At 45.5% G+C, this 16,180-nt stretch overlaps 1 protein-coding gene across 2 annotated transcripts in view; it reads left to right on the top strand.

Moving 5' to 3' along the window:
• Positions 1-1,398: 1,398 nt before the first annotated feature.
• Positions 1,399-16,180, top strand: part of CLTC (clathrin heavy chain) — a 33,211-nt gene continuing 18,429 nt past the window's right edge. The window contains exons 1-7 of one of the 2 annotated variants that reach the window (XM_054084926.1): positions 1,399-1,636; positions 10,288-10,495; positions 12,610-12,878; positions 13,185-13,346; positions 14,132-14,245; positions 14,625-14,798; positions 15,625-15,822. In XM_054084926.1, coding sequence (XP_053940901.1) covers positions 1,595-1,636; positions 10,288-10,495; positions 12,610-12,878; positions 13,185-13,346; positions 14,132-14,245; positions 14,625-14,798; positions 15,625-15,822 — 1,167 coding nt within the window. In that variant the 5' untranslated portion in view covers positions 1,399-1,594. The remainder of the gene's footprint in view (positions 1,637-10,287; positions 10,496-12,609; positions 12,879-13,184; positions 13,347-14,131; positions 14,246-14,624; positions 14,799-15,624; positions 15,823-16,180) is intronic. The other variant, XM_054084927.1, reaches the window with a different exon arrangement.

Here is a 16,180-nt window from a genome sequence, read left to right as displayed (position 1 = left end):
GCCCCTGCTGCGGTGCAGCTCTCTTGCTAGATTCTAATGATCTCTTACTTTACACTTTTTACTTTTTTAGGAGCAAAAAAGGGAGGGTTTTTTTGTTTCCCTGTGTTCCAGGGCTGCTGAGAGGTTGTGAGTTTAATACAAAGCAAAAATAGTATGAGGAAACAACCCTAAGATTGCAAAACAAGGGAAGACACTGAAAGAAGAGGTGGGGCTGCTGGGTGCTGTGTTACAGCACACAGAGGCTCTCAGAAAAGCCCTTGGAATACTGCAGGGTAATTGAATCATAGAATCACTAGGTGGGAAAAGACCTCTCGGATCATTGGGTCCAACCATACCTATCTGCCACTAAACCATGTCCCTGAGCACCTAGTTTACCTGTCTTTTAAATACCTACAGGAATGGTGTCTCAACTCCCTCTCTGGGCAGCCTCTGCCAGTGCCTGATGACCCTTTTGGTGAAAATTTTTTTCCCTGATATCCAGTCTGACCCTCGCCTGGCGCAGCTTGAGGCCATTCCCCCTTGTCCTGTCCCTGTCACTTGGGAGAAGAGCCCAGCACCCTCCTGTCAACACTGTCCCTTCAGGTAGTTGTAGAGAGCGATAAGGTCTCCCCTCAGCCTCCTCTTCTCAAGGCTGAACAACCCCAGTTCCCTCAGCCGCCCCTTGTAAGACTTGTTCTCCAGCCCCTTTTTTGGCTTTGTTGCTCTTCTCTGGACCCTCTCCAGAGCCTCAACATCCTTCTTGTAGCGAGGGAACAGAACTGAACACAGGATTCGAGGTGCAGCCTCGCCAGTGCCGAGTCCAGGGGCAGAATCCCCTCCCTGTTCCTGCTGGTCACGCCAGTAAAACCAGTGAAGCTTTACCTGTTCTTGGGCTGGAGCTAAAGCAGGAGTTAATAAACACAGGCAGAAGCACGAAGTTTCATTATACTACTGTACTCATTAACAGTGTTCATGGAATGGTTTGGGTTGGAAGTGGCCTCAAAGCCCACCCAGTCCCACGCACTGGCTCAGGGGCTCCAAGCGCCATCCAGCCCGGCCTGGAATCCCTCCGGGGAAGGGGCAGCCACGATTGCCCCGGGCAGCCTAGGCCAGGCCCCCCCCACCCTCACAGCGAAGCGTTTCCACGTTCCATGGAAGAGGCCTCGAGCCCCTCCCGGGTCCGGGGCTGCTGCAGCCCCCGGGAGAGGCGCTCGGTGCCTCGGGCCCCCCCCGGCCGCGCTGCTCCTCACGTGACCCGAGGGGCGGAAGTGACGCACCCGGCCGTCGGTCGCATGATGTGGCAAAAAAAAAGGCCGGGAAGGGAAGAGTGAAGAGGCTCGAAATAGTCCCTTCCGCCTGCGGATCCCTCCGCCTCTCCCATTGGCCCCAGCGGGGTGTGAGTCACTCCGCCCTTCGGGATCCTTCCGCGCGGCCGGCGCAGTTAAGGCCGGTGCCGGCAGGTGCGGGCGGGCCCCTTCCTGTGTCCGTGTATCCTTCCGCCGGCGGGGGCAGCTTCCGGATCGGCGCGGCGCTCCCCGCTCCCCGCCCGCCGCCATTGCGGTCCCGCTGCCCCTCTCGGCCCGGCCTCGGACTGGAGCCCCCGCCTGCCGCCGCCATGGCCCAGATCCTGCCCATCCGCTTCCAGGAGCATCTCCAGGTGGGCGCGGAAGGTGTGGGGGGAGGGCGCCGTGGGTCCGCCCTCAGGGCCGTGAGGCGGCCCCAGCCCCGAGGGCCCAGCGGGCCCAGGCAGCGCCGTTCCGGCCGCGAAGGGCACCTTTGTGAGGGGCAGGCGCGGCGGGAGAGGCTGGGAGCCCGCACCTGCGGGGGGGGGGGGAGACGGGCATCGAGCACCCGCGGGGAGAGGGGAGAGAGGAGAGACAGGCATCCGCACCTGCGGGGAGGGGGAGAGACGAGAATCCCGCCGCTATAGGGAGAGAGAAACGGGGAGGAGGGAAACAGGAATCCCGCACCTGCGGGGAGAGGGAGGGACGAGAATCCCGCACCTGCGGGGAGGCAGAGAGACGGACATCCCACACCAATGGGAAGAGGAAGGGGCGGGGGGGGGGGAGAGAGATGGGAATCCCGCACTTGTGGAGAGGTGGAGTGGTGAAATCCCGCACTTGCAGGGCGTGGGGGGATGAAATCCCGCCCCGTGCGGGATCCCGCACTTGGGGCGCCGCTGGAGGAGATAGCCGATCCGCCTCCGTGTTCCTTAATTATGACTTTTTGTCAATGAAGTTAAGGCTTCTTAAGACTGTAAGGAGCTAATGAATCGTTTTATCGACGTCCTGGCTCATGATGCCATCTTCCGTGCGGCAAAACCCCCACGTTGCGGTGAGATGTGGAAGCTGCCGCAGGCTGTCCTGCAGCAGAGCTGTGGCAGCGCAGGCACGGAAGCGCCAGGTCCGCACCGCATCTGCTGGCCTCGAACAAATCCTCTGTTCGGGAGTCATTAAATCATAACCACACGCTCGTGGATTATTTCCGAGTGATGGCCTTTAGTTTCTTTACCGCTCCCTTCTGAAGGAGCTGGTAACAAACTCTAAAGCTGCCCCGCTACGGGTGTGCAAGGTTACCTTCTCCAAGCAGCGTGCACCTTTGGTGTCTCTGGGTGAAACCAGAGTGCAGGAGGGAGTCTGAAAGCAATACTGCAGTTGTGCAATGTGCTTCCTATCCGACAGAGCTATAGGGCGAAGTACTACGAGCTATGCTTTGCTTCCTGAGTCGCTGCGGCTGTGATGGTGTTAAGTTTGGCTTCGCCACTGAGGAGTGTTCCTTGAGGAGAACTCGTTACATCGACTTACATAGACAGACAGGGGCTTCTGGCAACCAGTCTGCAGCTTCCCTGTCCTTTCAGCCTCGGTGTGTGGGTTGTGCTTGGCTGACTGGGACTGTGGTGGGCACTAACGCAGCGATGGATTTGCGTGACTCGTAGTGCCTTTTTTCTAAGCTAAATGGATAGAATTTTAATTTCTAGGCACCTTGTTAAAAGGGTAATTACAAAATACTCATTTTACTGTGTAAATTATCATTGTCCGTAGTGGTATATTTAGATTTGAAAAATGCTACCATGATTAGTTTTAATCTAGCTAGTTAACTGTGAGCATTGAATGATTTTATTTCAATGTTAAGTTTAAAACCAGGCCCAAATTCACATTTTGGGTGCAGCCCTGCAATCCTCTTCAGAGAACAGCACTGACACGAGAATCTCGTGAGCTGGCGCGAGCTGCGGCTCTGAGCAGATGCTCTCCCCTGACAGTGGCATAGCTTAGAGCCAGATATGGAGAGGGTTCTGTATGCTCAGGTGACACTGACCCCTCTGGGCAGCCCAGCTCTAAACAAAGTCGCGTGAAAATGCATCTGTGATACATTATTTAAGGTACAAACATCGCACGTGATCCACTGCCAGGTCTCTAATGACATGAGTACTATTACATAAGGGAACTCATCTGCCTCACTCCACAAGTGCTGAGAGGTTTCAGGCCAGCACTATTGTGGAACATGACTGGTCTGACTACAGACCGATTCATCTGTTTATTTGTATTTTTATTTGTATTTTTTCCCCTGTTCCTATTTAACATAGAGCACTGGCTTAATTGGGAGCTTTTCCAACTGCATATATGAGCTGATCTTTTGTAAGACCGGGTGTCCAGCCTTCTGAGCTGATGCACACGTGGCTCTTGCCCGTAACGCCTCCGCTTGTTGTACCTGATGAACTTCCCCTTTTTATTTAATTGAAAAAAATTCACAGGAATTTGAATTCTTGGCAGTTCTGCTTCCCTGCTAAAATTTCTGACATGCCATCGGAGTAAACTTTGAGAGCAGAAACATGGATATCGCTGTACTTTTGCTGTGTGGAACTGCTTTAGTGTATTCCAGGCTGTTCACAGGAGGTCCTCAGACTCAGTAATACAACTTCTTGAACCGTGCCTGACCTACATTGTCTAGGAGACTTGTTGTACAAGTGTTGTGCAACACTTGCAAGTTTGCAGCTGATGCTTAGCAAAAGACAAGGTACCCAACCGGAGCCCTGTTCATAACAAGGCGTTTGATGGGTTTAAATGGGAAAGTCTTTGGGAGGCTGTTATTGAAAGTTGCTTTTAATTAATCTCAAGGACTGGTAGTCAGCAGTAGATGTGGTGAGATACTAGTTCTCCATGGATCCGCTGCTGCAGCTCAGAAAATGGTCAAGTAGCTGTTTGTACAAAGTTTGTCCTGATCTCCAGCTCAGCCCAGCTGCACTCTGTGTTGCGCTGCTCGAGGACACTCGCACTATCTGTTGCTGTCAGAATCTTGGCGAGGTGATACGGGAATGAAGAGTTAAAGGCTCTAGAAGACCCGTGCTGTTGTACTTTTGAATGTCTCATCTCCTGAGTACAGCATGCTTTGTATCTGCTCTTGGAGCTCAAGATCTACTCTTTGTAGTTAGCTGATGAGGGCCAAGTAAACTCTCTGGATATTCACTAAGCGAAGTCTAAAACCAAAATGTATTGTTGAGCTCCGTAGCCTGTTTGTTTGGGTCCCATTGCATAGTTCTGAAATCTCAGCAGCTGCAAATACACAGGCTGTTATCCTTGTTGTGTCTGTTGGACATGCCCGCCTTTCCACAGAAGAACATCAACACGTTGTTGAGAAACTCTCTCCTTGGGAGTTCCCAAGGAGAAAATTGATTCCCGTACTATCAAAACTACCAGACTTGTGTTATAAAACTTTATAGTGCTACTTTTTTTTTTTTTAAGGTAGCCATGAGGAAGCAGTCAGTGGGCATGTGGTGGGAGATCAGGGTTCAGTATGTCGAATGATTGCAAGTCTGGCTGCTCCTGTCCAGGTGTTAGGGATGCCATAAGTTGGTGCCTCTGTAGTTCAAGGTGAAAGTGAAATACAACTGCTTACTCTTGTAGGTGCATGGAGCTTTTCTGAGATGATGCATTCCTGATGAATGAGCAGGAACCTGACAGGTTAGCGGGTGGCGAAATGTAGTTGCCGTTTAACTTGGCCACACTACCATGAAATATATAAAAATTTAATTTGGAGCAGGCACACCACTGTGCTGGTGTGGCTTAAGGCATTAATAAATACGCTTCTGAACCTAAATAGATTTTAAAAAATTCAATTATTTTGCAGACTTGTCTAGACAGCAAAAAACCTGTCAGCTCTGCTGAGTGCTTGATGCTGGGACAAAACTATGCTTTTAAACAGGAAAAAGGGTTCTTGTATCTATTGGTCACTGATGGAGCAAACCTGAGAAGTGACTGTGCTGTTCTAGTGTGGTGAAGCTCTCAGAATCGTAGCTCACTATGCCAGAGAGCTAACTGAACAAAACTGGGTGGTCGAGGCATCGTGTAGTAAAATATGTACCTTTACTACTTAACTCTAACAATGAGAAACAACAAAGTGCTTCCACGTATTGTGCTGTCAGTGAGATAGTTTAATATATCCTGAACTGCTAAAGCTCTACTATAACAGCATTAATTTGGAGCAGCTGAGTTGGTTGGATTTTTTGGGGTGGTTTGGTGGGTTTTTTTGGGGTTTTTTTTGGTTTTTTGGGGTTTTTTTTGAATTGGAGAGGACTGCTGTGCCTGATGCTGCTTTGGTGGGTTTCTTGCCCTCTGCTTCTTAGTGGATCCTGATTTCTACAACCATTGAGCTCAGAGTATGCTTGCAGAGGGAAGATCTCTAACAGAATGCTGTGAAGAATTGAAGTGACTTGAGGAGTGTGTGTGTGTGTGTCAACTAATTGGATAGGAACAATTAGTTAAGCAGGTTATAAGCTGTTCCTCTTGGCATGTCCCTCGCAGCAGGCACTGAAGTCAACAGGCCTGCTTGTTTTGGTGGCACCACTGTAGTGCTTCAGGCTGGGACTGTGGGGGCTTCACCGACGGTCAGTAGTGGCAGCCAGTGGTTCTGAACCCAAGGTTCAGCAGGTCTGGTCTCAGCTGTGGTTCACACAGCACATCTGTGGCTGTTGAGACCGGATGGCTGCCTCTGCCTGTTGAGGGCAGAAAATGGGAAGGAGACAGAAATAGAAGAGCTCTTGAATATGATAGAGGTCTCTTATCTGTTGAAAATGTCACTTCCCAGCCTGTCACAAGCTGCAGCTCTTACCTTGCATGGGTAAACCTGAAGGGCTTTGGAGCCATTGATTGGCTGTGGGATTCCTGTGTTAGAGAACTGCAGTCGATGACTCTAACAGATCAGCACAGATACAAATCTTTCGCTCAACTGAAGTTTGCTATGCTGATTTTCATTTATGGAACTAAATGGGTGGCCTGGTGTCTACCTTGTTCAATCCAAGCCCAGTAAAGCGTGACCTTGCAGTACAGCTAATGTGACTGCATGTCAAGGAGCATCATGCTTTCTCCAGAGACTGGGAATTCTTCTATTAACTGGCATTTCCCAGCTACGTGACTTTTAGCTGCATGTAGATAAGGCGTCTCTGGGCAGAGACTAAGCAGCTGCTTGTGGCTGCAGGAACCGTGATTATATCCTGTTGAGTGTGAGAGTCGAGGTAAAACGCGTGCTCAGCAGTTCCGTGCCCTTCCTCGTAGGCAAGGAGAAATTATTTGACAGCTAAGCAAACTGCCACAAGAAAGCGAGTGTTCCAGGAAGGGGTCAACAAAGAGACTCTTGTCAGCAGTTTTGCTGTTCGGTTTGATGTCAAACATGCATGTAATGTGACAACTTCTCTGGGTAAGTTACCAAGAAGGTACTTGAATTATCTTCCAGTAGAACAAATAATTTTGCTAATTAGATATTCACTTGCCATATTATGATGATTCATCTCTCAACACTGTTCAGATAGATGTAGTCATAGAATTTGATGGTTTGGTACAACCTGCAATTGTCTGAAGTGTCCGGCCTTGGGTTAGATGAGTCCTTCAAGGTGACATCTCTGATGAACAGAAGAGCTGCTGCTGTCTCTGGTGGCCTGTTTCATGGTTCAGCTCTAATGGAACAGCTACTTCACAGCACACTTTCTTCTCAGCGTGCTTTCAGGAGACTTGTATAACTGAACTTTCCAACAAGTGCTGATGTTAAACAGCTTGAACTCTAAATTGGTGGTCCAAGCATAGCTTGCAAGTTCTGCCTTCGTATCTATTTAAAAGTCAAGGAAGTGGTTTTTGTAGTATAATGTAGGAGTATTTTACAATTCCTTCTTTTTCCCCTAGTCTTTTAAACTCTTTGCTGAATTGGTGAAAGGCAGTGGGTCTAAATGTGCAATATTAAATGCCTGGGTTTTTTCCTCTATGGTAGGAGGAGAAGGGGTAGAAAAATTGCCATAAACCCAGGATTAGTACGTAGAATAATATTAAAGTTGACAGGATAAAAGCCTCCAAAGAAGTACCTGCTGTCATGTTCCCCAATAGTAATCTTAGTCTCAGTTTACTTTGCTGAGCTTTATAAACACTGCTGCCTCACTCACCTGAACTTTAGCCTGATTGAGGAAGGAAATAACCTGTACTCCAGGGAATGATCCATACTCTCAAGAGTTCTGTGCATCAGGTCCGAGTGCAGCCGAGAAGTTACCATGAGCCTCACCAGCTGAGCAAAGCAAGTGCTGCTCTTCGCTGGGAACATTTTTGTGTAGTTAAACGCAGTGATTGGCATGGATAGAGTGAAGTTCCCTTCTCAGTGCCTGAAGCAAACTTGGTTCATGCGATGGATCTGTTGAGATTAAAAGATGAAATGTTAGCAGAGGGAGCTTGTGCACTTGGAGGCCTCACTGATGGTCGTCCCTCCATCAGAAAACTCCAGGCTTTCTTTAGAGCTCCAGTGTCAGTCTAAACCTTTTCGAAGAAATGTCTCACCTTTGGAAATTGTCTTAAACTTAAGAAAGACCACATTTTCCACCACTAACTAGGCCTGGGATACCTCAGGCTTGACACCTGGCAGATGGGAGCTTGATCATGATTATGTTAAATCTGGTTTGCAATATCGAAGCAACTTGGATTCCGTGGTTACATCTTGGCCTCCCTAGGAGGTCTGCCATCTGCTAGGACTTGTTTCTTTGTTTTGTTCTGTTGACAGTGTTTGTTGGCGTATAGTGCGGTGAGTTACTGCCAGGTGGGGTACTTGACACTCTGAAACCACCCTCCTCTGACAAATTAACAAGAGAATTGATTGCTTAGTAAATGATTTTGCACTTGTTAAGCTTGCAGCCCTAGCAGAAGGAAATGCCATATCTTAGTAGGTCTCTCCAGCTCAACCAGATGAAACCCTGACATCTTCAAACCCATTCTGCCTGCAGGGATGTGACTGGGTTGCACGCAGCTTTGCCTGCTGATGTACAAATACCAGAGTCTCAGGCCTAGACAGCACTACCCAAACAAACCTGTGAATGGGGAATTGAATTTAAATCTGAAATGTTCTCTGTGAATCTATGTTGCTGAAGAATGCATGGTCAGGTTCTTTGTTGGACTCTGACCAAAATTCTAGTAACAGAGTTCTGATCTGTCAGGGAGGTAGGGCTTGATTCCTGTAGCTGTAGCACAAAGGCAATTTTCTCTTGAGAGAGCTGATAGAACACTTGTCTCACATGAAAGCTTCCTGGATTTATTGTCGGGTGGATGGATGCAAAGGGAGCTGTCTTTGAATGAAGCTGTTCACTGTGTTAAGCTGCAGGAAATGCTAGTATTCTGCTGCAGAAGAACAGCTTCAGCTGGTCAGCTGTGGTAACTAGTTTGCTGCCTAGCTTCAACAACTACATTTGAACCTGTTCTGCTTATAGTTTTCTCTCTCTTACAATCTTTTGAAGAAGAAAAGCTAGCTAGACAAATTTACCATAAAAACAGTGTTAACTCTGTTATTAATTGTGAAACATTAAACATTAAAGAACTTGAACATATTTTTTTCAAACCTGACTGAAGAGCTTCAAATGGTGAAGTACTTACTTGAAAAAGCAAGATAACTTCAATGAAATTATGTCCTTTAGGACAAAGGACTTAAAAGCAGTGTGATCAGAGAACCATACACAGGCTGAATCATCTTCTAGAAATTCAGCAGACCCAAGGAGCTAAGACTGACTTGCATTTGAGTCTCAGCCTTGGACTGTACCAGGATCTGCCAGCCCTGATTCACTGGGTGATATAGATCATTGATTGAAGGGCTTTTTGTGAAGCTCGCTCTCTTAACGTGGTGTGCCATGGCTTAGAAGTTACTTGTTCCTCGCATGTGCTGTCTGAACGCGGGCAAAGGGGAAGTAGAGTAAAACACCCCCTTTATCGGAAGCTTCAAGCAGGCAGGAACAGAGCTGCTGAGGCGCGGTCACCTCGGAGTTTGTACAGAGCACAGCTGATAAGAGCTTAGTGTTTTTCTTCAGACTAGTACAATAACACTTAAATAGCTTTGAAGGTCTAGCCCTTCTTGGTAGACCTTGAGCTGGAAGTTCAAACAGTCTCTTAGAAAGAAAAATATCTAAAGTATTAGGAGTGATAACTCCTCTAACAGTAGAAACCCAATCTTGAGTTTTTAAGGTGTATCCCACTCATGTGAGGTGAACTAACCGTTCTGCATTACCGCTGTGAAAAATGGAGTGAACTTGTTTTCACTGCTGATGTCCTGGGTACACCAGCCTGTTGCAAACACAGTGAAATGGTGTTAACTAGACTGTGTTTTATTGCAAGCTGTACTAGAATCATAGTTTAAAAGCAGCATTTAAAAGTTTACAGAGCAGACTGTGTGGCTCAGCAGAAAAAGAGGTGGTTTATTATCTTCTGTGTAACATATGGCTATGGATGGCTACTATTTCTGGTATCAGTAGTGTCCATCTCATCTGTGTTCACTCTGCCTCCTGGGTGGTATATGGCCTTGCTGTGAGACAGGACTAGGCTAATTCCTAGACAGGTAGCTTTTTTTAACTCTACAAGGATAAAGATGAAGCTCAGACGCCTCACACGTGATGTTAAGCTTGAAATACTGATAGCTGCCAAGCTCAATGGAACAAGGTAGGGTTCTGGGACCAAAGCTGGTGAGAGTGAGTACTAAAGCTGCAACTCTAGCACAGCTAACAGGAGCAGACAGGTTCTGTGTGCCTTCAACCACATGAAGGATTGGAATGTGGAGTTCTCAAAATGGTGAGTTGCAAATGGACCTTGAAGACAAGGGCTTGAATGCTGCAGGCCTTCTTCAGGAAGCCTGCTGGGCTTAATTGAAGATGGGCAAGAATGAGTGCTGTGCCATTTTTGGGTAGCATGTTCGTATTGTTGCAAAATGATACATGAAGCCTATTATCTCTTGCGACTTACATAAAAGCTATTTGTGGCCGTACCAGGGTATATACTTTAGGCTAAGTTTTTTTTTCTCTTCCAGCTCCAAAATCTAGGAATCAACCCAGCTAACATCGGGTTCAGCACTCTCACAATGGAGTCTGACAAGTTCATCTGCATAAGAGAGAAAGTTGGAGAACAGGCTCAAGTGGTGATCATTGACATGAATGATCCCAGCAACCCTATTCGAAGACCAATTTCAGCTGACAGTGCTATCATGAACCCTGCCAGTAAAGTCATTGCACTAAAAGGTATGGAAATCTTAATAAATCCTAAATGGATGGAGAGCTTTGTGAGACTGATTTATGACTGACTTCAGTCTTGGGCAACTTATGTGGGAGGATCCTTTACCAGTTTTCCACAGCTTAATGGGAGCGTAAGTTTAGCGCATTTTCAGTTCCTCTGAAGGCAGCTGGGCAGTAAGCTTCAGCAGAGGCTTCCTGCTGTTTGCTGATCGTTAGAATGAAGTCTCTTGCTTCAGCCGGGGTGCTTACAGCTTTTGAGCAGGGAGAGCTGGAAGAAAAGTTTAGGCTTTAAGGTGCTTCTGGAGCCTCAAGTCTGGAAACGTCTGAGGAAAATGAGTCCTGATCTCTGAAGTGTGTAAGATCTATCAACTAAGCCTCTTTTTACAGAGAGGAAATCTAAGACAGGGGAGGAGGAAAGATATTCCTGAAGGTCTTAGCCTGGCCTTGGTGGAAGAGGCCACTGCGCCAGTTTGTGCATATTTATTGTATCAGTCAGTGATAAGAAGAATAGAACTGTTTTGGGAAGACTTGTGTGGTGAATAAAGCCCAAGGTCAGGTAACTTGGTATCTCTGGCAATCCAGAGAACAAGCATTCCTTTGGAGGCTCCAGAAGTGTTAATCTCTTTTCCCAAGAAGCCTTAAATACTGTCACTCTAGAAATGCCTGTATTGCTAATGGAAAGATTAGTATGTATTCAATGTTATTTAAGTTTGACTTTAATACTGTGCTCCTCTTTTGTCACAACTTTAATGCTTTCTTGTGTGTGCAGATGGTGAGTTATCTCAATTGACTGTACTAGTTCCGTCCTGTCTTAGGGAAAGAGAAAGCAGAATCAAATGGCTCAGATCTGTGGTGCACATGGCTGAACAGTGTTGTTAAGCAACTGAAAGCCCAGAATTCCCTCCCAAACAAGAGAATCCTTAAGATTCAGAAAATTAATCCACTGAAGAACTTAAAGTGTACTTAATCTATCACAATCTTGCTACTAAGGTTTTTAACAACAGGACTGACCTTTTCAACTTAAGTCTAGATTTTGCCCCTTAATATGTCTTGCGTAGATGTAGGGTAACCTGAATGTTGCCTCCCTTGACCCTAAAGCTCCAGCTGCACTAGATGTGAAAATAGTCTGCTAGCCTGTAGGCTGAGAAACACTGAGTTAGACAATCTTCAAGCTCTGGAAACTCCCAACGCTGCATCTTGTATCAGTAGCTGAACTCCTGGTGGCTTCTAACAAAACTAAACCTTGGTGAGAGAAGGCACTTGCCCATAGAGCACTTTGACTGTGACAAGCTGGGTTGCAGTTGGTAACTGTAACGCATATTCTGACCTGTGCCTAGTTTCACACCATCTTTAATATTCCTGTTGGGCTACACCAGCGTGTGCTTAAACAGCTGTCTCCTAAAACTGGTAGGAGTTGGTCAGAACCTTCCTTATTTCCTCAATAGGAAGAAGTAATTTCTTATATGCTACTGTATTGTTAAAACTCTGGTAGGAAGCAGGAGCAGTTGGCTGTTCAGGACACATGTATGCACCATTCTGTGTAATTCAGAGAAGTTTTGCTTTTACCTCTAGAGCTTGTTGGTAGATGCCTTTCCTTGCACGGTTTCTGTTAGTCTGGTTTGCAGCCAGCTGCTATGTGTATCCCATTAGTGCATCTTCAGGGTTTTGGTTAATGAGAGTGAATTACAAAAGCCTTTTGCCAACTTGACCATCCCATGTTGTGCTTTTTTTATCCTTGAAACAGATGTGGACACAGCTTTTAATGACGCTGGCATGGGTCTCCTCACAACTTCTGAGAGATTCAGCGTTATTGTAACCTAGTTTTGATGTACGTGAAGTATTGTACAACTTGTTCATGTAGTTGAAGTTGTTGTCTCTTACCAAGTTGTTCTCCACATCTGTTTGATTGCTCAGTAGTGGCAAATTGGTAAAATTAACCCTAGGAGCATGGTCTGGTTAAAAGTAATAGCTAATGAGTGAAGGTACTGCCAGTATATTATAGCATTTCCTTAAAGGAGGTCATGAGGCTTTAATGTCGTAGTAGAGCTCTTCTACTTTTAACCAGTACTTGAAGGAACAAGTGGAAACTACAACCTGGCTAACAAGGTTGTGTTTTCTAGCTGGGAAAACACTTCAAATATTTAACATTGAAATGAAGAGCAAAATGAAGGCTCATACAATGACGGATGATGTCACCTTCTGGAAGTGGATCTCTCTGAACACTGTTGCCCTTGTAACGGATAACGCGGTCTACCATTGGAGCATGGAGGGCGAGTCCCAGCCTGTGAAAATGTTTGATCGCCATTCTAGTCTTGCTGGCTGCCAGATCATCAACTACCGCACTGATGCGAAGCAGAAATGGCTATTGCTGACTGGCATATCTGCACAGGTATTTTTCCGTGGGGAGGGTCCAGAGCTTGTCTCTTTTTCCTTGACATGTTTGTTTTCTTTCCTAAAACACTGGGAATGTAAACGCTTGTTTTGACCTTCAAAACAAAACCCACAAGTGTAGCAAAATCTTACAGTAGCGGTATAAACACTAGTACATGATTAAGAGTTTTAATTGATGCCTTTGTTAACAGAAAGCATGGTGTGGGACTTTAGTTTGATGTTGCAACATAATTACCAACACTGAATTAAATGAAATTACTGTCTGAGTGTCTGCTATTCCTAACTCTTGTTCTGTCTTATCTAGCAAAATCGTGTTGTGGGAGCGATGCAGCTATATTCTGTAGATAGAAAGGTGTCACAGCCCATTGAGGGACATGCAGCTAGCTTTGCGCAGTTCAAGATGGAAGGAAATGCTGAAGAATCCACTCTCTTCTGTTTTGCAGTAAGAGGGCAAGCTGGGGGTAAGGTAAGCCTTGGTTCTAAAGCTGTAACCTTTAATGACTCACCCTGATTGTTGCTTTCAGGGAAACAAATGGTTTAATGCACGAAGTTGCCTTTAGGAAAAAAGTGAAGGCCTATGTGTTAGTCTGGATGCTGCATATCTAATGCATGTGAACACTGGTGCATACAGAGCTTCACGGCAGAGAATACCTGATGTAGCAGGAGCCTGGTTTGAGTCATGAAGTGAGGTGGCATGTCATGACCAGCCTAATTAACTGCTTGAAACATGTGACTCTCTGCTTCGCAGGCTAAGCTTGGGGAAAAGCTGTTGTAATCTTTCTTTGATGCTGATCCCTGGTATCAGGCTTAACTTATTTAGAAGTTATCAGATGCAAAAAAAATTAAACACTAGTGTTACAAGGCAAGCTATTGGTCTAATACTAACACTGGAATTGTCTGAGCTACTTTGTGAGGGCTAAAACAAAGTGAAACCAAAACTAGATTCAGAGAAATGTCTTTAGAACTGTCTCTGTAGAATGCTAACCAAGTTTGAAAGAGTGCATATAAAGTCACCTAGCTGAATCCTTAAACTTACTAAAGATCATACTTGACTGTTTCACTCATCTGTGTATGCGGATACAGTATGCCACACACTTAATCAGTGAAAATATTTAGGAACACTGACTTAGTTTGCCTTTCAGTTTGGGATTAATGCTTAGCAATAACAGAATTGCCATATCTTCATTGTTGAATCTGTTATTACATAAATTAAATACAAGAACTAACAGACTAATCTTATCTATTGTGCAGCTGCATATCATTGAAGTTGGCACACCACCTACTGGGAATCAGCCATTTCCAAAGAAAGCGGTGGATGTCTTCTTTCCTCCTGAAGCGCAAAATGACTTTCCTGTTGCCATGCAGGTATGACAGCTGCAAACAAGCACAAGAACAAGTCTGCAGCTTCTCTTGGTGGACGTGACACCAACAGGGCACTGGTAGACAGGTGATCAATATACAGACCTGAGGCTTAGCACTAAATTGGCGCGATTTCTGCTTCTGCAGTAGATGTGGAGGCTGATGTGGCATTCAGAGGCAGCTTGTTCTTATTTAGGGGACTAATATTTGTTTATATTTAACTGCCTTTCAAGCTCTTAAAACATCATTCTTCAGTGATATTGCTCAAGTATATAAAAATATAACAGTTCTTCTAGTTGACCTGAAATGGTTCAACTGCTAATTCTTAAAAGTAATTGATCATTTATCCAATACCAGATTTGATTAATGCGTTCCTGTTTTGCAGATCAGTGACAAGCATGATGTGGTGTTTCTCATAACAAAATATGGCTATATCCACTTGTATGATCTGGAAACCGGCACCTGTATCTACATGAACAGAATCAGTGGGGAGACCATATTTGTAACTGCACAGCATGAAGCAACAGCTGGAATTATTGGAGTAAACAGAAAAGGACAAGTAAGGGGGCTTGGCCTGGAAACCACTTGTTTAGCTAATCCCATTGGCCCTTAGTGATACACTGTGGTATCTATATGAATGTCTAAAAGTTTTCAGAAGTTATTAAGGCAGAATAATAGGATGAGGAATATGGCAGTATCAGAGAGCTGAGCAGAAGTGCAGCTTGTCTGATTTCTAGTTTCTGCTACAACTCAGGTTCTAGTTGTGTAATTTTAGGAGTTTTGTAATGGCGGTCAGTGATCTAAACACTGTCCTGTTGTTGAGAACAAAACTAGAATAGACCTCTCTTTTGGGGTCAGATTATACTGTATTGCAGAGCACACGCTAGTAGAAGTCTTAAATATGTTAACTTTGAACTCTGTTCAGAAAACCTCATGTCTGACAGCATTCTGAGCCCCAAAGAAAACTTGCTACTGTATCTCCATATGCATTTAGTCTGACATTGTACAGCTGTGCCTTTCAAGTGAATTGATTTAGAATGTTGTTGCTTGTCGAGCAAGAATACTTGAAGTTCATCCTCTAGAATTGGTTGTGTAGGATGCTGAGTACAGGTTACAGAAAGGAATTTCTTACCTCCATGTATTTCTGACCACTGTAAATACCCCAGTGTAAACTGACTGTTAATCCTCTGCCTTGTTGCAGTAATTGAATGGTAGAGGTTCTTTCTAACTGGAGGTCCGTTTCTTGAACAAAATGGCAAGACTGCAGTTATTGAGGGATGAGAAAGCTTTCCATGTATGCCATAGCTTTCCTTTTAGAGGTTAGCTTAGCCCTTGGCTCCCTTAGATTTGGACTAACTGGAAGTTTTCCTTGGTGATTTATTCAGGTGCTGTCAGTGTGTGTGGAAGAGGAGAATATTATTCCCTATATCACAAATGTGCTGCAGAATCCAGACCTAGCTTTACGAATGGCTGTCCGCAACAACCTGGCAGGTGCTGAGGAACTCTTTGCCCGAAAATTCAATGCGCTGTTTGCACAAGGGAACTATTCGGAGGCAGCAAAAGTGGCAGCTAATGCCCCAAAGGTAATAGACCGATGTTCAGAACAGTAGTGAACTCTGTCTTAAGCTTCTTGCTTCTGGAGTGCTCAGTGAGTTTCTGGCGAGACCAGAATCTTGTTACTGCTCCTATCCTAATGTTGTAGTAGTTGACGTGCTGTGCACTATGCATTGAGCGTACTGATTGTGTGCTGGAAGATCTTAAAGCTTGCATGGAGCCCGCCAAGGGGGAAAGAGAGTAAGTGATGAAGTCATGGCTACATGATTTAATGTTTCTGGTACTTAGCTTTATTGCTTCAAAGGTTAAAAAGTTGTTATGAAAGGATAGCCTCCAGCTGAGGCTGCACCTGCAAACAGAACAAAAAGCACAGACTAAGAGTAAAGA

This window comes from Cuculus canorus, chromosome 20, assembly GCF_017976375.1.
Source record: "Cuculus canorus isolate bCucCan1 chromosome 20, bCucCan1.pri, whole genome shotgun sequence".
In the NCBI taxonomy this organism is placed as follows: domain Eukaryota; kingdom Metazoa; phylum Chordata; class Aves; order Cuculiformes; family Cuculidae; genus Cuculus; species Cuculus canorus.
Note: the sequence above shows the minus strand (reverse complement) of the source record. Positions and strands in the feature narration are given on the sequence as shown.